The sequence below is a fragment of the Xyrauchen texanus genome, chromosome 38 (genome assembly GCF_025860055.1).
Source record: "Xyrauchen texanus isolate HMW12.3.18 chromosome 38, RBS_HiC_50CHRs, whole genome shotgun sequence".
Classification (NCBI taxonomy): Eukaryota; Metazoa; Chordata; class Actinopteri; order Cypriniformes; family Catostomidae; genus Xyrauchen; species Xyrauchen texanus.
This window is the reverse complement of record NC_068313.1, coordinates 37,345,895-37,367,608: the sequence shown is the minus strand read 5'-3', so window position 1 is coordinate 37,367,608 and position 21,714 is coordinate 37,345,895. Positions and strand designations below refer to the sequence as shown.

Here is a 21,714-nt window from a genome sequence, read left to right as displayed (position 1 = left end):
AAATACGGTAGTGAGTAGGCAGTTGAAGTTTATAACACACAGGGTTAATTTGCTTGATGATTTTGAATGGGCCCACAAACCTGGGGGAGAGTTTCTTGTAGGGTAGTCACAGACAAAGGTCTCGGGTGGACAGCAACACTCATTGACCTGTGCGAAGAGTTGGGAAGGGTCGACAATGTCGGTCAGCCTATGTTTCCTGCTGATGGATGGCTCTCTGCAGGTGGACATGGGCAGACTCCCAGACTTGTTTGCTGCCCTACATCCAGTGGTTAACTGCAGGTAATTCCAACAGTTCTCCCAACCAGGGAAAGAGCGGAGGTTGGTATCCCAGGATACATTGAAAAGGGGTCAAACAATAGAGGAACTGCAAAGAGGGTAATCGACACCAATCATTCTGGTTCGAGAGACAGAAGGTCTAGATAGTGACCTACTTCTTGGTTGATGCATTCAGTCTGGCCATTCGACTGAGGATGATAACTGGAAGTCAGGGTGACGTTGACATTCAGAAGTTTGCAGAGATCCCTCCAAATCTGAGAGGTAAACTGAGGTCCTCTGTCAGAGACGATGCTATCTGGTAAACCGTAGAGCCAAAACACTTAATGGAAGATGGTCTCAGCTATCTCTAGAGCGGAAGGTAGTTTCTTGAGTGGGACAAGATTGCAGGCTTTGGAAAACCTATCCACTACCACCATGATGTTTGTGTTCCCGAGATACTGGTAAATCAGTAAGGAAGTCTAGGGCAATGTGAGACCAGGGACGTTGTAGGATGGGTAAGGGGTGGAGGAGTCCCAGTGGAAGAAATCTGCAAGATTTTGTTTGGGCACAAAAAGAACACCCCTTTACAATCTGAGCAACATCTTGTGACAGGAAAGGCCACCAGATTTTATTCTGAACCAATTGTATGGTCCGGTTCTCACCTGGTTGACCAGAGCTCAGGGAAGTATGGACCCACTGCATGACTTGAGGACAGAGCTTGGCAGGAATGTAGACATGGTCTCTAGTTCAACCGGGTGGAGGTTGTTCTGTCAGAGTGGCTTGCTCGATCTCTTTCATGATTTCCCACTTAACAGGGGACGCGATCACTTATTCGGGTAGAATGGTCAGAGGGGACTCAGGGGATTCAGAGGAATAGATCTGAGAGAGGGCATCAGCCTTGGAGTTCATAGATCCAGAACAATACGTCACAGAGAAGTTGAATCTGGAGAAAAACAAAGCCCAAAGTGCTGGTCTCATGTTGAGTCGTTTGGTGGAGCGTAAATATTCCAGATATTTCTGGAATATCCATAAGGATGGAGAATGGGTGTTGAGAACCCTCTAACCAATGCCGCCATTCCTCAAGTGCATGCTTCATGAACAGAAGCTTGTGATTCCTCACGTCATAGTTTTGTTCTGCAGAGTTGAGTTTGCGAGAGAAGAAAGCACAAGGATACATCTTGACTGGGTTACCATGTCGATGGGAGAGAATCGCTCTATTCCAATATTGGAGGCATCCACTTCCACAATGAAAGGCTTGGAAGGATCAGGATGGAGTACAGGTGCAGTGGTGAATCTTACTTTAAGATTCTGGAAGGCCCTTATGGCCGGAGAAGTCCTCTGAAAAGTTTTAGGTCGCTCTTTGAGGAGAGAGGGGCTGCTATGGTGCTGAAGTTGTGAATTAATCACCTGTAGAAGTTAGTAAAGCCCAGGAAGCGTTGGAGTTCCTTGGTAGAACCTGGTCGAGACCAATTCTTGACAGCATTTACTTTGAGACTGTCTGTGTGGGCCCCCTCGGGGATGATGTGAGTGGTCAGAGGCGAGTGGAGGTTTCCACTCAAGCCCAATACTCGCGGTGGTCCGGGCAAGTATGCCGGTCAGCTCTGTGTCGGCCTCAGACTGGGTTGAGTCCTTGACCCGGTTGAGTCCTTGGCGTCCGACATCACCAAGGTGCTCTCTGATGCAGCGATTGACATCTCATCTGGCTCACGAGCTCCAAAAGAGACATTAGGCTGGCACTGAGGTGAGCTGTCTGTCTTATCCCAGAACTGGACAGGTGCAAATGAGCATTCTGGGGAATGGGTGTCCTTGGGGTTTCCCCGGTGGAACCGTAGCCATTGAAGCCCCTGAATCGCCTTCAGCATCAACCAGGGCGGCCATGGCCGCAACGTTGGCATTGTTATGTTCTCGCAATGAGAACATTAACCATCCACGAATGCTTCCTCAACGTGATTTTGGCAGGTGAGCATGATTTTGCCAGGGGCATAGTCTGCAGTGGAGGGCAGAGTGGAGAGAAAGCCGCTGGAATGCACCGTATATCCAACAGCACATGCTTCTGAAGAGGTCAATGGTTCATTAGCAGTATTCAGCCCGCTGACATATGAATGGATCCGCATTCCATCCTCCCTTTTATAACTGTATGTCGGGGGAGTGGCATGCAAATACTTTCCAATTCTCATTGGCCTTTTCTCAAAGATCTGAATATACTTATTCAGCACATTAATTTTAATGTAAAAGGAGTATCCGCATCTAAGAATGGGAACACAATATTTGGGTTTGCTGATGTAGAGTTTTGATCCAAATGAGAATTGACCTTGACAATGACGGTCTCTTTTTTTCACCTGAAACACACGCTCCACATCTCTGTCAAGGATCTGCTGCAGAATCATAGGATTTTGCCAAAACACTGGTGTGCCTGTGATCTTAGTGGTCATCATAATGTAATAAATGTATATTTTTAACCAATTTTACCTGTTTTTTTCCTGGCTTCAATGGGTAAAACAAACAGATCAGTGCTGGAACAAATGAATAAATTCAGCATCTTAAAAAGTGATACTCCTAACCCAGGAAAAGACACTGCTGAATATTATATTCGGGAATTCATCAAAAGTGAGGTGAGTTTGTGTCCGTCATGCTTTACATTCATAGAGTAATCGTTTATAGTCTTCATCCTTGTATTTACATCTACTCCATACTATAATGTGTTTATTGATGTTCACTAACATAACTATTGATGAAAAACTGGTTTGGAAACACTTTTTTCGAGGAAATTGGCATGAACACAAAAATATGGTGTCACATGACTTGACCCCAATCGTTAGCCTGTGTTAATCATGACGACAACGTATACATCTTTGAAAGCTAATTTACTGTACGTGAAGCGTTACTCGCATTGTTATGATGCTAACGGCACACCTGCACAGATCTGATGCTGCAAACACATCAAATATCTCGTATCATGCACCGGTTATCAACAAGTGACCAGGAGAACAAGTGAAGCCACTGTTTGTGACTCGTTTAATCGTGATAGACATTCGTTTATTTATTAAAGTTGCTTTTCCACACCGTTCAAAATAATAGACGGCAGTCGTGGAATTATCCCACAATACAAAAAACATAATTTCTGTGCACAAAGATGTTTTAAATTAAACATAAATACACAATACTGGGAGAAAAACGTCATTGTGCTTTTTTGGACACTAACATATAACCCAATTATATTAAAATATTGTTTACCTTACTATGAGAAAATGCTGGCAAAATTCCCTGTATTAAATTAATTAATTACCAAACGAATAAAGCATTAAATAAAATAATTAATTACCAAACAGTTTATTTTTTATTTTTAGACACATACTTGCCTTTTCTTTACACACACTTAAATGATCCGTAGATTAATAAAGTCGTCTGAATGACGTTCTCAGAATGTTCTAGACTTTTTTCAAGAGCATAAACTAAATTTGTCCAATGCCAAGTTCACTTTCAGAAAATAAGCTTTTGAACATTTTAAAACATTGTGGAGCGGAGGGGGGCGGGGCTGGGTCGGAATATCGCACGCCTGGTCCCCAATCGGCCTGATGAGGTGCGCGAGGGATAAAGGCGGTTGGTTATCCAGTCCCCACTTGCTCCGCGGATGACGGCCGGTCGGGCTACTCCGTCACCTGGCAGATGGCAGCGGCGCTCCCCAGCCTCCTTCTCGGGCTTCGGCACTAATGTAACACAGTTAAAGGATGGGCAAGGAGGAGGCGAGAACCGGCTTGTCAACATAAATGATAATTTAATTAAACTCAAAACGCATAAACGCATACATGACGGACATGCCTGTAATTCTCTCTCTCTCGAACCATCGTCACCGGCCGCCTTTATCCCTCGCGCGCCCCATCAGGCCGATTGGGGACCAGGCATGTGACATTCCAGCCCGGCCCCGCCCCCTCCACTCTGCAACATGCATCAATGTTCCTATAATATCTGTGTACACATCATAAACACATCCATGATGATCCTGATACTGAGACTGAAAGTTTCTCCAATACTTGCTGCAGCTTGAATCGCATTCGGGTCGTAACCGATGGCAACCAGCGATAGTTGCAACATCAGGACCGATGTTACAGAATCAAATCACTTTATTGTCACACGACCATGTACACAAGTACAACAGTAGGTGAAAGTCTTGTGTGCAGGTCCGAGCAACATATCAGTCATGACAGTGACGAGACATATACCAATTACAATAAACAACATATTTACACAACAACAATTTACATATCAAATGTACACATACTTGCACAACACAATAATTATACTTACGAATGGCAACTTCTCCCTTTTGATTGCAATTCATCCTCTTCTGATTGCTTATATTTGTGAAATTAAAATGACAGTAAGCTTACCAATTTCAATGAATTGTCTCAATACTCTCCCCATTTTACCAAAACATTGGAAAAAATGTGATAGTGTTTTTTTAGGCATGACGTCATCACGCACACCATTTTAATCAATACAAGTTAATTTGAATGGAAACAAGCAAAAGACGAAAAATTTTGCAAACATTTGTTTATTTATTTTCACTTGTTGATAACGTTTGGTGATGAAAATGACGTGATATTACACACTTACACACTCTTTAATTCTCTGAAAAGGAAGCCGATCTGAAAGAATACCTCAAGGAAAAATCTGTCAAAAGAAAGAAGGAAATGTACTCGTCAATCAAAAGAGTCATTCAGGAGGCTTTGGCCTCTTCCTATGATGGTAAGTCAGCATTGAAATTGCAGCATTCTTTGATTTTATTTCATTTTGAAGTCAACATGTTTGTACATTTTAAAAATAATCATTTTTAACCTAAAACAAAATTATTATATTTAAATAAGTGGTTTTATTCAAGTTTAAAATTTTATTTAACTACATTAACCCAAATACATTGGTGAAAGTCAGGGGGCAGACTGGGAAGAGAAATTGTTGGGGGGGTGTATGGAATGTGGCCCAAAAGCATATTGCGGTGCCGTTTGTGGCCCGTACTGTATAACGCGGCCCATTTCAGCTTGTCCCGTTTCACGGCTGGGCCATTTCGCACTGGCTGTAAAAGTCCTGGTGCTCCCGATGGCCAGTCCGCCACTGGTGAAAGTCATTTTAAGATCAGATCAGTTAGAAGTAGCTGCTTAAAGGAAAGTTGATTCACGTGATCAAGATCGAACCCCTTGTGTCACTACATCGGCACAAAGTCTCATTTCCTCCATTAGGGAACAGGGGGTTTCACAAGTAACCCAGAAGTTTGGTAGTAATTCTGTGTTAAAATGTTTCTAATTGCTGTAAAAAGTGGAACTGTGCAATTGTTACCTTAAAGCGTTAGTTCACCCCAAAAATTTAATTCTGTCATTGTTTACTGACCCCTGCGTTGTTATAACCAGTCCCGGCGCCATGGGCGGGCATTGGGGGGCCTGGCCCGCCCTGCGAGTCACTAGTGCCCGCCCTGGACGATCCTGTCTCCCTTCATCAACTCTATGTCACGTCTCACATCTCATTTCATCGCGATCTCACAAAGCTCTTTTATTATGCAGCATGCAGAACTCAGCACTGAACAAAAACTCCAACGTTTTGAGCGGTGAGTGGATTTTATCTGAAATGCATCTGATTGGCCATTGCGTTTTAGAAATCAACACATATGTCTGTGATTGGCTACATTGCACAACGCTGCACAAAAACGTTATAATGAGAACAACTACTTATGCTTGCGACTGTAAATCGTTATTTTGTTTAGATGTTCTTATTGCTTTTGTGCAATAGATGAATAACAATGTATTTGTTTTTGGATGTTTTATTTAGATAGGGAGTCCCACGAATCGTTTTATTCTCCCGCAACCCATTACCGCCTGCGCCCGCACTCGACCATCAAATCTAGTCGTGAATGTTAGTAGTCCCGCGGGAGTCGACCAACCACCAGTCCTTGCTTGTTTGCACTTTTATTTATATTTTTTTTATCAATAGGCTACTGTAACTTTCGTTACAAGTTGGTAAGTTGTCGTTTTGTATATACATGATGAATAAACTCCTGAATAAAATTAAAAATGTGTTTGGTCTGATTTAAAAAGTAATATTTTTAAATGGATTTGATTGGTTTGTCGATAGTGAGCGCGGGAATATTTGTTTGTGTCCTAAGCATAGTAGTGCTTAATAACGATAGCTGTTATTTTTTTTTAAACAACTATGCTGAGCTATTTCGTGTGACAGTTACCATGGATAAAAGGCGTTTCTTTAATCAAAGACCACCAAAGTTGGCAGAAGAGAGCAGCGAGGTAAGGGGAGAAGACCCAGGGTGTAGCAGTTCACAAGAGGTCGATCCAACTCCCAACACTGCAGAGGCTACCCATTCCAGCGATACTAGTTGGTCTAACGTTACTTGCCAAAGCCATAGCCTCAAGCAAGGGACGTCACGGCCACAGGTGGGTAAGGGATAAGCGGCTGCGGTGTTAAGCGAGTCATTGAGTCATTTGTTCAAACGATTCGTTCAAACAGCTGATTCATCAAGAATAATGTAGTCGTTCATGAATGGGTCATTGAATCTTTGACTCAACCGATTCGTTTAAAACACTGAATTGTTTAGTAATGAAAACACGGTTGACTGTGAGATGCGTTCTGTTTCTGCTGGGATCTTTGTTTTAAAATAGAACAAAAAGTCAACATTGCATCTAAAATGTAAGTGACTTAATATGAATTACTTGTTTATTGAACTGTCGAAATCAGTGTTACATTTTCAATCGTGATGGTATTCAGCACTTGGTTGTATGGTGTTGCTTCATGTTATAAATATAAAAACTAACTTGCACATTTTGAATTTTTTACCGCAGTATGCTAACTGAGTTTCTTTGTGTGAGCTGCAGTTAGGCCTATTTGTTTCATCGAGAGGCTGCGTGAGCCTAAACAGCACAAATCTTTAGCGTCAGTTATGAATTTGAATAGCGTCAGTACATTATGTAACAGGCTACTATCGATCATTATCATTGTATCATACATATTCAATTCATAATCATTTAATGTTATTATGCAATTAGGGAATTAGGTTTATCTCAGTTGTACCCCCCTGAAAAAAATTTAATGCCCGTCCGTGAATTTGTGTCTGGCACCGGGTCTGGTTGTAACCCTGTATGACTTTCTTTCTTTTTCTCAACACAAAGGGAGAAATTGTGAATAAATGTTGTGCTCAGTGATGTCATACAATGGCAGTTTATGGTGACACCTCTTCAAGCATCAAAAGAACACAAAAGTATCATTCAGAAGTCTAATCAATTATTCCATGAGACTCATGATTGTTATGAAAGTGTACGATAAGATTTGATGAGAAACTGAAATCGAATGTATTATTTAGTGAAACTGTTGACGGATGCTTCATGAGTTCATGAGACTGCACGAGAGCAACACCCCGCTGCTTCCTCTCGCAAGAAGGGGTGTTCAAGTGAAACCATTTTGTTTATCTAAAAACAGGTCCTCTACAGTGATAGTGACAATAGAACACAACACAGCTGCACACAAAACAGAGATCAGAACTTAGTAAACATGTCTGCAGAGTTTGAAGTCTGAGAATTGATGCATTTCTATGCCCAGCCTTGTTTGTTTAAACTCCAGTACTTGGAAACAATGGCATATCCAGGAAATTGCTTTTTGGTGGGCCTCAATAAAAATGTTTATAATTTTTTTTTTTAACAACAGAGAAGCGGCTAATTAAACAGTTCTTTTACACTTTAAGAAATCGAGTCAAAAATTTCTAATATTCTTGGTGGGTCTGGGTCTAATTTGGGTGTGCCCAGGCCCAGCCCGACCCACTTTTGGCTATGCCTCTGCTCAGAAATTGAAAATAGAAGAGACTGAGGAAGCCACATTCATGACATGTGATAAAAGGTATATATGTTAATCAGAGGTTTGTCCTAACCAGCCATGATGAGCGATGGTACATTCTCTCGATTGCTTGGTTTCTATTTCCGGTGCCACTCCGGGTATCCCCATGCTCTGTGAACTGTCCAAAATCTTTGTTAGAACAGTATATTGAAGCCAGAAATTCACTATTAGTCTAACGTCTAGGTTACTGTTGTAACCTCCGTTCCCTGTTGGAGGGAATGAGACGTTGTGTCGAAGAAGCGACACTAGGGGTCTCTCTTGAGAGCCTTATGCATCTCTGAACTTTGAGAAAAAGCCAATGAGAAATTGGCAGACAGAATTTGCATGTCTTTTCTCTCTCTATGTTTCTCACATAGAGTTAAAGCGGCTGGGATGATCTTAACGCTATCACATGCATCGGGGAAGGTGTTCTTTCCCAGTTCCTATTCTTTCAGGGGGGAAAGACCCTACGGAGACCACACCTGCCCAGACTGGGGGAGGTAAAGAGTGGAGAAATACATCACATAGGCTTTTAGGTCACATGTGGAGAATGGCGCAGTGGTAGATCCTACCTCATTGGGAGGGAGGAGTTGCTACAAACACGGCGACCGGGGGTCAGTGAGGACTGTCCAAGGGAGACACGGCTCCACTCGCAAGGGGACCGTACTGTGGAAAATACACACAGGTGGATAAGTCCACATGGGGGCCTGACCTGTGGAGCACCTATTCCAGTACAGGGTAAATTGAGTATCCGCATTGGGTTTGGTCGGCGAATTCCTCCACTCAATTCGCGGACCAGAGGGCTAGGGAGGAGTCATCCAGGGAGCCGAGTTAGTGGGATCTCCTGGGATAAGAGCGCACGGTATTGTCTCAGCGGAGGGAAAGGGCGCTAGGTGCAAGCGGTACACCCAGTCAGTTGTTACTGCATTACCGAGTTCTACCGGCTTGGACCTGAGAAAACACGGGATGAAACCGACTCAACCCTGAGATTGTAAAATCTTGTAAAGGTATTGGGTGTTGCCCAAACTGCTGCTCTGCATATGTCTGCTAGGGAGTTACCTTTGGCCAGTGCCCACGAGGATGCCACACTTCTCGTCGAGTGTGCTTGAACCCACAAGCGGGCGGGCATGGCCTGTGTGTGATAGGCCAATGTAATGGCATCAACCACCCAGTGGGAAAGCCTCTGTTTGGAGACAGTGTTCCCTTTCCGCTGTTCACTACCTGGTCCCTGAAGGGAGTCGTAGTAACCTTGGGCACGTAGCCCGGTAGTGGTCTTAGGATCACATGAGTGTCTGCTGGTGACAGAGAATGCTTGCAGGTCCCCGACCCTCTTGATGGAGGCGAGCGCAATCAGGAGGGCCATCTTCAGGGAGAAGGCCTTGAGTTCGACTGATTCTAGCGGCTCGAAGGGGGGTCTCTGAAGGCCCGAGAGGACCACTGAGAGATCCCAGGAGGGAAACGGGCTTGGCCAGGAGGGATTCAATCTCCGGGCGCCTCTTAGGAACCTGATAACTAAGTCGTGCTTACCCAAAGACTTGCTGTCTGCCCGGGAAGAACACCAATTCGCGAACAAGCGCCACTTCAGGGCGTAAAGTTGCCTGGTAGAGGGAGCTCTGGCTTGGTTGATCGTGTCTATGTCAGCAGGTGTTAGGCCAGCTTGATCTTCTGCATCCCATCCAGGGGCCAGACGTGGAGGTTCTAAATGTCTGGGTGCGGATGCCAGAGAGCGCCCCGTCCCTGAGAAAGAAGGTGCTTCCTCAGGCGGAGCTGCACGTTTCTTGGAAGCCACAGGAGGTCGCCCTCGGTAGGCAGACGGGGCACTGCCCGTGCTGGAAGTGCGACGGGGCATGATGTGAGAGATGGCCTCCGTCTGCTTCTTCACCGCTAAGAACTGCTTGGCGAAGTCCTCGATGGTGTCACCATAAAGGTCGAACTGGGAGACAGGCATGTTGAGAAAGCGTGCATTGTCCCCTTCGCGCATCTCGACCAGGTTCAGCCACAGATGCCGTTCCTGAACCACGAAGGTAGCCATCGCCTGCCCGAGTGATCGCTCTGTGACTTCGTGGCCCTGAGGGCGAGGTCGGTCGCTGAGCATAGTTCCTGCAGCACATCGGGGTCAGGACTACCCAAGTGCAGATCTTTAAGTGCCTTGGCCTGGTGGACTTGCAGTAGGGCCATTGCATGCAAGGTGGAAGCGGCCTGTCCGGTGGCGCTGTAGGCTTTGGAGACCAGTGACGACGTCATCCTACAGCCCCTGGAGGGTAGCACCGGGCAATCCCACCAGGTGGTGGCGTTTTCTGGACACAGGTGGATCGCAACCGCTCTGTCCACCTGGGGGACCGTTGTGTACCTGTGGACCGCTCCGCCGTCGAGGGTAGTGAGAGTGGATGAGTGAGAGGATCGATTACGGGCAGTGAAAGTTGCCCTCCATTACCTCATCAGCTCATCATGCACTTCCTAGAAGAAAGGAACCGGGGCGTGGCTGTGAGCGGCGCGCAGACCAGAGGAACCAATCATCCAGCCGCGAAGGCTGTGGGGAGGATAGAGGATTCCAGTCCAACCCCACGCTGATGCCGGCCCGGGCAAGCATGTCGGCCAGCCGTGTCGTCCTCAATCCCATGGGAAGGAGCGACGCGGGGGGCGGCTGGAGTGGCGTTCCTTCTTTGGAAGGAAAGCCGCGACCGCAACGTTGCCATGGTAATGTTCTCGTAGTGAGAACACGAACCATCCACAAACACTACCTCGGTGTGATCGTGGCCCAGACACACGAGGTAAAGCCTGTGACCATCAGGAGCGGAGAGAACTCAACCACATCCAGGAACTACACAGGAGCGGTAAGGCATCTTTTTAAAGACACGTCCTGAAAAGGACGTTCAACGCCGCTGTGTATTGCTCTTTTAGAGAAAAACACTCTTTTAGGGAAAATGTATCTTTTAAAAGCAGCGCTTTTAGAAGCGCCCAGGGGCAAAGCTGCACTGCCGTGTAGAGAAGGAGAAAGCCGCCAATATCTCATTGGCCTTTTCTCAAAGTTCAGAGATGCATAAGGCTCTCAAGAGAGACCCCTGGTGTCACTTCTTCGACACAACGTTGAAGTGAGCGACAGACGGGGAACAACAACTATATTAATTGTCTGAGAATGTTGTACATTACCGAATGTTTCACAGAGGTCTCACTCTTTTCAATTTGAGTTTTGTCGCACACATACTGGTTCAGAATGGAGACATGTACCTTACGCCTTTCTCTCTGGTTCTTCCAGTTCACTTTCGGTAATCGAAACATCCAGAGACCATACTCTGGTTTTCCAAAAAGAGTACACCTTTTTTTTTTTTCGAGAAAAAGGAAAAAAAAATGTACCTGATGAATTTTCACATTTTGCTGACCCTTTATGCTTAGCAGAGCTAATGTGTACTTCTAAATCATTTGCACCTTTATTAGCAACAGAGACAGAAGTGCCAGCTTTACTTCATACATTCGTACAGTCATACATTCTGCTTCCCACAGATCTCAACCTGGACGAAAGTATGGGGATTAATTGTGCAAATCTTTTGTAAATTTGCACTTTCGTTTGGGCATAGTTTCCACTCAGCTGTCATTTGCTGTTACTGTGAAGCAACTGTTTGATGCTGAACACAACAGCGCTTCACGGAGAGATTGACAGACAGGAATTTGGCCAATAGTTGCTGCAAGCCTCTTGGTGTACGAGAAGGCGGGAATTACAAAGAGGGGTTAAATCAATGCAAATATGCGTGCACACACAATGAAGAATTAGACCAGATGCACTTCATAATGCAACTAATGCCGAATCCTGGACATTTCAAATTTTGAAATCCTGGCCGGATGCTCCGAAAAAGAGGACATATGGTCACCCTATGTGTTCTGTTGTTGATATCGCAGAGAAAGCTCTGTCGAGGGGAAACACAGGGTTCACCTATGGGGAATCCGAACAGTGGAAACGCATCATTCAGGATTACCAAAATGGAATCACCACGTATAGAGCACTGAGCCCGAGGACAATTGCTCACCTAAAAAGGGGGATACCACGAGTGCTGGGCCTGGTGCCGTTACTCCTCTGCGGAGTTTGTCACCGAATAGTGGTTAAGAAATTAAATATGCGTCCAGGGTTAACCAGTTACTGGGAACTGTTAACCCTGTTAACTGTTGTCGACAAAAGGTGTACATTATCACCTTTGAAAAAGGGGAAAGGCGCAAATGCAAGCGGTACACCCAACTAGCCTCCCAGCCTACCTGCTGTTATCGCGTAACATTCGGGTCGAAACCGGCTCTATGCGCAGGTTGTAAAACCTTGCAAAGGTATTGGGTGTAGCCCAACCTGCAGCTCTGCATATGTGTGCCAGGGAGGCCCCCCCTTGCCAGTGCCCAGGAGGACGCAACATCTCTAGTGGAGTGCGCCTGGACTTGCGATTGGTAAGCCAGGGCAATGGCATCCACAATCTAATGGGCCAGCCTCTGCTTGGAGACTCTGCTTTCCCCTTCTGCTACTCAAAAACAGACATAGAGCTGCTCTGAGCACCTAAAGCTCTGTGTGCGGTCCAGATAGATGCACAGGGCGTGAACTGGACATAGCAACGGCAAGGCCAGGTCTTCCTCCTCTGAAGGGAGCGCTTGCAGCTTCACTCCCGAAAGGGAGTGGTGGGAACTTTGGGCAAGTAACCGGGCCGGGGTCTCAAAATCATGTGAGAGTGTGCCAGCCCAAACTCCATGCATTCGCTGGTGACAGAGAGCGCCTGCAGAGAGCGCCTGCAGGTCCCTCATCTTGATGGAAGTGAGCACCACCAGGAGGGCTGACTTCAGAGACAAAGTGCTCGGCCTGCTCCAGGGGCTCAAAGGGGGTTCTCTGTAGGACAGGTAGGACCACAGAGAGATCCCAAGAGGGAATAAGGCATGGCCTAGGAGGATTCAAACTCCTTGCACCTTTGAGGAACCTGGTGATCAGGTTGTGCTGTCATGAGGGTCTCCCATTCAGTGTATCGTGATATGCTGCTATAGCAACCACGTACACCTTCAGGGTAGACAGAGATAACTGTCACTCCAACCCTTCCTGTAGGAAACAGCACAGACCCAACCACGCACCTCTGTGGGAAGAACAACAGTTTGTTAAGAGATGCCACTTCAAGGCATACAGCCACCTTGTTGGGGGGACTCTGGCCTGAGCGATCGTATTTACCACTACTGGCAGAATATTTGCTTGGTCTTCAGCATCCTGTCCAGGAGCTAGATGTGGAGGTTCCAGAGGTCCGGGTGAGAGTGAGAAGGTCCTGCCTCAGGGGAATACGCCAGGGAGGGGCTACTGCCAGAAGCATCAGATCTAAGAACTAAGTCCAGTTGGGCCAGTATGGTGCAACGAACAGGTCTTGCTGCCCGTCCTCCCTTACTTTGCACAGAGTCTGTGCAATGAGGCTCACTGGTGGAAACGCATACTTGCCTAGCTCCCCAGCCCAGCTGTTTACCAAGGCATCCATGTCGAGGGGGGCCTTGGACAGGGAGAACCAAAGGGGGCAGTAAGAGGACTCTTGGGAGACGAACAGGTCTACCTGCGCCTCCCCAAATCTCTCCCAATTCAGCTGAACTACATGGGGATGGAGTCTCCACTGCCCGCAGTGTGTTACCTACCATGAGAGCACGTCCGCTGCAGGGTTGAGGATGCCCGGAAGGTGAGTGTACGCTGCCTTGGCGGTTTGTGTTGTTGGTTCGGATCACAGAAAAAGGCACCTTCCACGACTTCGTTAGCAGCTTGGGCTCTTCCAGGAAGCGATAGCACAAGCCCATCATTTGATGTGGCCACCAATAACTCTTCCTCATCGCAAGCCACAAACTAGACATTAAATCCACCCTGGGGTGGACCGCCTGCATCGCTCGACAGCTCTTCTGGTTAGAACGAGCATGCTGGGGGATGGAAGGTCTGCGGGAGCTGAGCCGGCGGAAACACTTCCATGTCCACATCCAGATCACCCACGGTGCTTGCCGGCCAGGCCACCTGAGTATCAGCCCAGGACAGACCGGGTTGGGAAGCAGCCGTGGTGGCTTCTTGCTTTACGAAGAAGGAAGTGAGCTGCGACCGCAATGTTCTGATGGGTATTTTCTCTCAATGAGAGCATGACCCTTCCACTAAAGCTGACTCGGCGTGCTGGCGCCCCAAGCACTCAAGACAGATTTCATGGCTATCCGGAGGGGAGAGATAACGGCCACATTCAGTAGCACAAATGCAAAAGGCCATCTTTAAAAAGATGCCAATCATTTGTGCGAGCTCTTTTAGAAGAAAATATACTCTTTAGAATATACTCTTTTTGCACCTGAAGTGCCCAGGGGAAGCACAACAATTGACCATGCGAGGGTGAACGCTGAAACGCACCGTAAAAAAACAGCAGCATAGTGAAAGGTGAGAGGATGAACAAAAGCATGCATTCATCTCCCAAGAAAAAATCGGAATGAGTAGTGCACCCCATCTCCTTTTATACCCGTATGTCTGGGCAGAGAGTGGCTTGCAAATTCCACTCACCAATTCTCATTGGGCTTTTTTATTTTAAGCAAAGGTGATTGGGGCTCTCAAGATCAAACCATTAGTGTCACTACATCGACACAACGTTGAGTGAGTGACAGACAGGGAACATGGGATTTGTTATTATTACAATCAATGTTTTGTGTGTGTCTTAAAGCTTGGGTAAATCTCATTTAAAGCAGATAATGACACTCAAATCATTCTGACTATTTTAGAAGCAGCAAAGGAAAAGGGAAAAGGATCCATGATTAGGAGACAGACAATTCTGAAGGAAGCAATCGAATCATTAAAACGAAAAATGTTCAGGGATGCAAAAAAGGAAATGCTTGACAAGTTTGCTGATTTACAGGTAATTGTTTTGCATTCATTGACAAATATCATGGCTACTATAGTAAGACAATTCTTAGTCTTGCATAGTCAGACTTTTCTTTATATGGGCATAAAATCTAGTACATTTTTAAAGTTTATTCTGACACTTAAAATGGAAGAGATGTAAAACAACGAACAACACTTTGTTTTTGGTTAAGAAGCCATTTAATCAAAACTTCCAAAGATTTGACATCATGAAACATATATAGATTGTTGAATCCAGTGGCTAGACTAGTGAACACTGCGAGATGTCAATCAGTTTGTGATTTTGAGAAAGCTCTTGCAATTTTGGTACAAAACATTCATCAGACAATCTGTGCCTCTCCAATGACTCGAATATGTAATTAAGTGAAATAATGTCATATGACGATTCTCTATCATAAAGTACCAGCACCGCTTATTAATATGAGGCTATTTTGTTATATTGTTTTTGCTAAAGCGAGAAATAAGGAAGACACTTGAGTCTGAATCAGTGAAATCAATGGAACACTCACTTCAGAAGACCCATGAAAACACTCTACCAGGTAAATACAGTAAGAAGCTTCACAGATTATGACAAAGTAACAGACAATTGTCTATTTCAGTCTTTCACACGTTCCACTCATGTTATATATATATATATATATATGATATATAGCCATATGTTTTCTATAGATGTGTTCAAAGACATAGAAGAGCTGAAGAGGCTTGAAGAGCGACTGTCTGATGTCATCGAATCAGATGAAGACATCGACTCAGATGAAGACATCGACTCAGATGAAGATGATTAAATCAGCACTGTTAACAGAAAATATGTGGAGCAAACTACAATATATGATGAGACTAGATATTTTTATTTTTGCTTCTTTTTTTTTTTTTTTAAATGGCTTTTAGAGAACATGGGGCATTTTAGTGTAGATCTTGGTTTAATTCGACCCTATATTGGTCATTGTTTTAGTACACATCTCCAATTGTGTAATCCTTTTAGTTAACCTGGTTAAATATCACTTTCTCTATTTTTATTTTGTCATGAGTTGTTAAAATGTGGATGAGTAGATTTAAGTTCATATCAGTTTAAAAAGTGTGTCTTTAAGATTTAAAGTTTGTTTTAATAATGACGACCGGAGACTGATCATTCGCCACTGACCACATGATATTGATGAAACGCCTAATATCATCAGAAGAACTGCGACCCCGAATAAACACCACCTGATCTAAATGTATAAGAGATGTCATAACTTTACTTAATCGATTAGCCAACATTCCTGATAATATTTTGACATCTAGCTGTATCAGGGAAACTGGTCTGTAACTCTTACACTCGCTTGGATCTTTGTCCTTTTTAAGAATCAGACTGATCCGGGCTTGTGTCATGATTGGTGGAAGCTTTCCATTCTTTAATGAATCTGTGTAAACTTTTAACAAAAGTTGAGCCAGTTCTGTAGCATAAGATCTAAAAAACTCTAGAAACCCCGGAGCCTTGCCTGAAGATAAGGCCTTAATTACCTCGCCAAACTCCTCCAAGGTTATCTCAGAATCAAGAAATTTTAATAACTTTTTTGCCTTACTATTTAAGCCATCCATCCATCCATCTTCAACCGCTTATCCGAAGTCGGGTCGCGGGGGCAGCTGCTCCAGCAGGGGGCCCCAAACTTCCCTATCCTGAGCCACATTAACCAGCTCTGACTGGGGGACCACGAGGCGTTCCCAGGCCAGTGTGGAGATGTAATCTCTCCACCTAGTCCTGGGTCTTCCCCGAGGCCTCCTCCCAGCTGGACGTGCCTGAAACACCTCCCTAGGGAGGCGCCCAGGGGGCATCCTTACCAGATGCCCAAACCACCTCAACTGACTCCTTTCGATTCAAAGGAGCAGCGGCTCTACTCCGAGCTCCTCACGGATGACTGAGCTCCTCACCCTATCTCTAAGGGAGAAGCCCGCCACCCTTCTGAGGAAGCCCATTTCAGCCGCATGTACTCGTGACCTAGTTCTTTCGGTCATGACCCAGCCTTCATGACCATAGGTGAGGGTAGGAACAAAAATTGACCGGTAGATCGAGAGCTCTTTTTAACTATTTAAGCCCCTCTTATAATCTTTAAATGTGTCATGGGGGCTTGGGTCAAAGACGCCACTGAAATCCAAAATGCGGGGGAGTTCTTCTGTGTTGTAATTGTAACATCTGATATTTTTCTTAATAACCCGCTGTTTTAAAGAGACAGTGCGCACAATGGATCCAAGTAAAGTCCTTAACAGATGTGTACACTGCAGGTCTGTGTTGCAACAGTTGAAGACGTTAGAAGAAATGCGAGTCAAATGTAGTGGTGGTGGTGTAGTGGACTAAAGCACATAACTGGTAATCAGGAGGTTGCTGGTTCGATCCCCACAGTCACCACCATTTGTGTCCTTGAGTAAGACACTTAACTCCAGGTTGCTCTGGGGGGATCACTCTGGCGTTTTGATCATTCATGAGTATTGTGCTAGTGGTGTAATAGGTTATTATTGACGCCGCTTAGATTTTGAGGTGCCTGTGGCAATGTTTAGAATTTAATTGTGATTTTATGATTGTTATCTTATCCTATGTACAGCACTGTGGTCAACTTCTGTTGTATTAATATGTGCTTTATAAATAAATTGAACATTGAACATTGAACATTGATTGTCCCTGTAATAAGTGCACTGTAAGTCACTTTTGATAAAAGCATCTGCCAAATGCATAAATGTAAATGTTGGATCACCATAATTAGGAACCACAGTATCCATGTATTCCTTCACTCGATTGGGATGCCCTCTGCTATTCTGGACGGCAAAGGCAGTGACTGTAACATCGGGTGTATTTTGTAGTATTAAACGCATATTTAAACCGATTTCATCAGGCTCCGAAAATTCTTTGTAAAGAACGCAAAGAATGGCCTTCTCAGCTGCCATAGTTGCAACGCTTGCGTAACACAACAGGGTTTTGCTGCATTTTGTCTGGGAAGAACGTGCCCCCGGTTTCATCTTATCTTATTATCAGTTCTGTTGTATCATTGGTTCTTGCTTATTAATCTTGTTAGCATGTTCATCAGTTTAATCTCGTCATTGGTTGTCTATGTCATGTGGTTACCCATGTCCATGTATTGAAGCCCACATGTTTGCATTGTCCTTTGCCAAGTATTGTGGTTGTGTAACGCTCTGTAGCTCTTGTTCACGGTCTGTTATTCTTCATATTCTTCATGTAAAGAAATTAACTGTAATTTTTGAAACATTGTATAAAATCATGAGCACTCACATGGTTTGAAATCTCCAGTCAAATCAGTAACATTAAAAAACCACATGTATGAGCTGTTGAATTAGCCACGCCCCCTCATTTCAAAACCCCGCCCTCTTAAGATAATTTTGAGACCAAAACAGAGAAAAGAGCAGCATTTTTTGTTTCTGTGGCTATTAAATTCAAGAGTGGTACAATAGCGTACTCATTATGAATCAAAGCCTCAGTGATCCACTTCATAGACAACACTATGAGAACGAGCAACATGATTGACAGGTGAAGTGTCACATTTTTGTTTGCTGTTTACAAAGTCTACAGCTGTTACAGAGACCGCTGAGATATCTCAAGACACTCATTTCATTCATATCTTTAAGGGAGTAGGAAATTTTTTTGCATATTTTAAATCACTTATAGCACTTTTAATCGCAGTAAACGCCTTGTTGGACACTTTCACTCTTGGATTAATCATGGCTGATTGTGAATAGTGAATTTCTACAATGGCATCTGCAACTGAAATCTATTGATTTGGAATTATGCTGCATCCACACCACTAGATGTCACGGTAAGTCCAAGATGACAAACAAAAATGACTGAGTGCACCTTAAATTGACAAGCATGGCTAACAACTGATGACATGCCAAAGATGCTTGAGGCAAAATTTCAAAGCTTGAGGGCTAAATGATTTCTTGTGATTAACATTTGTTATTGCTTCATACAGTAAAGCAAACATATACGTAATCAACACTTACCCCCTAATATTACCCCTCCCAATCCCCAACCCCACCCTGACACTCAACAAACATTCCTGTGGTCACGCATGATCATACACACACACACATATATATATATATATATATATATATATATATATATGTAACACACACATTTATAACTATACCTCTCTCTCCACTGCCCCTTCCTAAGAGCCTTCCAAGAACACCAAATATTTGCCCCATTTCCCAATAAACGACTCCAAGTTCCCCAGTCTTCTAGATTATATTTCCTCGAAAGTTGCCACCCTCCCCATCTTCTTGCACCACTCCTGAAATTGGGGCACTCCAGCCAACTTCCATCCCCTTAAAACTATTTTTCTGGTGATCATAACACTGGATAGACCCAAGCCTTAACATGTTTTATGTAATCCCTATATTGATGACCGCCCCATTGCCTAAAATACAGAGTCTGGGGTAAAATGAAATTTGAGTGCCCAATACGTCACACATAAAACTCTGAACCGTTATGGGTTGTGTCTCCATCTTCTGATTGGCATCACCTGCAGGTGGGCGTGTCTTTAATACCAAGCTTATACAATCTAGAGGGGGTTCAATAGAATCAATGTAAAATCTTAAATTGCATAAAGTGTAGACTTGATGTTTTTTAAGATCCTAGCCCACACGCCCTCCTCCAATACCAAGTTTAAATCTTTCTCCCATAATCTCTTGAGAGAAGTTAAATCTCCGTCCCCCAGACTCTGAATTAGCAGGGAGTATTACACTGATGCCTCATGACCTTTCCCAAAAGCAGTAATCACCTCTCCCAGAGTATCTGCTGCTTTAGGGGGTGTGTGCTACTCCCAAAAATAGTACAGAGATCTGGGAATCCTGAAATGTTGAGGCAAATCTTTAAAGGATCTCAACACTCTCATACAGGTCACCGAGTGTAGAATCCCCCCTCACAATCCACTCTGACCAGCAGAAAGGGGACTTATTCATACGTAATTTAGGGTTCAGTCATATGATCGAGGCAACATTTAAATAAATGTCTGAATTAAACACTCTGGACTCTTTTGTCCATATCAAGTGTAAGAACTTCCTGTTCAATATAAAACCAGGGAGGGGCTCTCTCAGGTGGAAGCGACCAATGAGCTAGGGTTAGGGTTAGGCCTTGGTTAGGGTCCTAGGGTTATGGTCTCCCCGGCCTTGTCGGTGCCATGGAGGGCCTGGTTCTCACACGCTCTCACGGAACTTTAAAAGACATAATACCACTTTCTGGACCCTCCAGGCGGTAGTTAGAGCTGCCTCATGCCCGCTTGGGCTCACCCAATGAGCAAACAAAATCTTGAGTTGGCCGAGCCCACCTTCGTCAATCGGCCTATGTAACTTACTGAAATGTAATCCGGGATGTTTCCCATTCCAAATAAAGGACTTCGCTATGATATCAAACTGCTTGAAATAAGAGAGGGGAACATCTATAGGGAGAGATTGTAGCAAGTAGTTTTGGAACACAAATAATTTTAATAACATTAACCTTCACAATCGTAGATAAATAAAATGAAGCCCACCTGCCCACATCACTCGAAAACCTTTTTATTAAAGGGCCAAAATTAACTAACTAAATCACACAAATTTGCTGGGAATAAAATACCCAAATACTTAATGACCTGTTTGGGCCACTGGAAGGCGCCGGCTGAAAAGCCGATACTGGGCAGTACACTGTCAGAGCCAAAGCTTCAGATTTAGACCAATTAACTCTGTATCCTGAGAATTTAGAAAAGGAATTATTATTTCTGTAGAGGCAAGACAAATAATAAAATATAATCTGTGTAAAGCAAAAGCTTATGCGCCACACCTCCCGCCATCACCCCTGGAAAATCATCCTCCTGCTAATGGTGCCAGGACAAGACGGGGAAAAAGGGCAACCCTGCCGGTGCCTCTATCCAGAGTAAAATAATCTGAAATTAATCAATTTATTTGTACCGTTGCAACCGGGTGTATATAAAGTAACTTAATCCAACCAATAAAAGTATTCCCGGATCTGTACATTTCCAAAATCTTAAAAAGATAATCCCATTCTACCATATCAAAAGCCTTTTCAGCATCAGGTGAGATGCAGCGACCAGAGTCTGATCATTCGCCACTGATCACATGATATTGATGAAACGCCTAATATCATACGAAAAGCTGCGACCCTGAATAAACCCCACCTGATCTATATGTATAAGAGATGTCATAACTTTAACTTAATCGGTTAGCCAACATTTCTGATAATATTTTGACATCTAGCTGTATCAGGGAAACTGGTCTGTAACTCTTACACTCACATGGATCTTTGTCCTTTTTAAGAATCAGACTGATCCGGGCTTGTGTCATGATTGGTGGAAGCTTTCCATTCTTTAATGAATCTGTGTAAACTTTTAACAAAAGTCGAGCCAGTTCTGTAGCATAAGATCTAAAAAACTCTAGAAACCCCTGGAGCCTTGCCTGAAGGTAAGGCCTTAATTACCTCGCCAAACTCCTCCAAGGTTATCTCAGAATCAAGAAATTTCAAGCTCATTCGTCAGTTTGGGGAGATCTAATGGTTCCACAAAGTTTCTAATATCTTCATCAGTAGATGATGACATGGAACTATAAAGATCAAGATAGAATTCTTTAAAAGCATTATTAATATCAATGGCTGAGGTAAGTATTTCCCCACCAGTAGATTTCACTGAGGTGCCCTGAACAGCCAAAACACCACCGTCCACGACAAAATAGAATTATATCTGTTT

The 21,714-nt window shown here is 44.2% G+C and overlaps 1 protein-coding gene across 3 annotated transcripts in view; it reads left to right on the top strand.

Moving 5' to 3' along the window:
• LOC127632177 (nuclear GTPase SLIP-GC-like) overlaps window positions 1-18,298 on the top strand; it is a 39,962-nt gene extending 21,664 nt beyond the window's left edge. For all 3 annotated transcript variants that reach the window (XM_052110769.1, XM_052110767.1, XM_052110768.1), the window contains 5 exons: window positions 2,762-2,867; window positions 4,893-5,001; window positions 14,851-14,984; window positions 15,444-15,528; window positions 15,659-18,298. In XM_052110769.1, the coding sequence (XP_051966729.1) occupies window positions 2,762-2,867; window positions 4,893-5,001; window positions 14,851-14,984; window positions 15,444-15,528; window positions 15,659-15,774 (550 nt within the window). In that variant the 3' untranslated portion in view covers window positions 15,775-18,298. The remainder of the gene's footprint in view (window positions 1-2,761; window positions 2,868-4,892; window positions 5,002-14,850; window positions 14,985-15,443; window positions 15,529-15,658) is intronic.
• The last annotated feature ends 3,416 nt before the right edge of the window (window positions 18,299-21,714 follow it).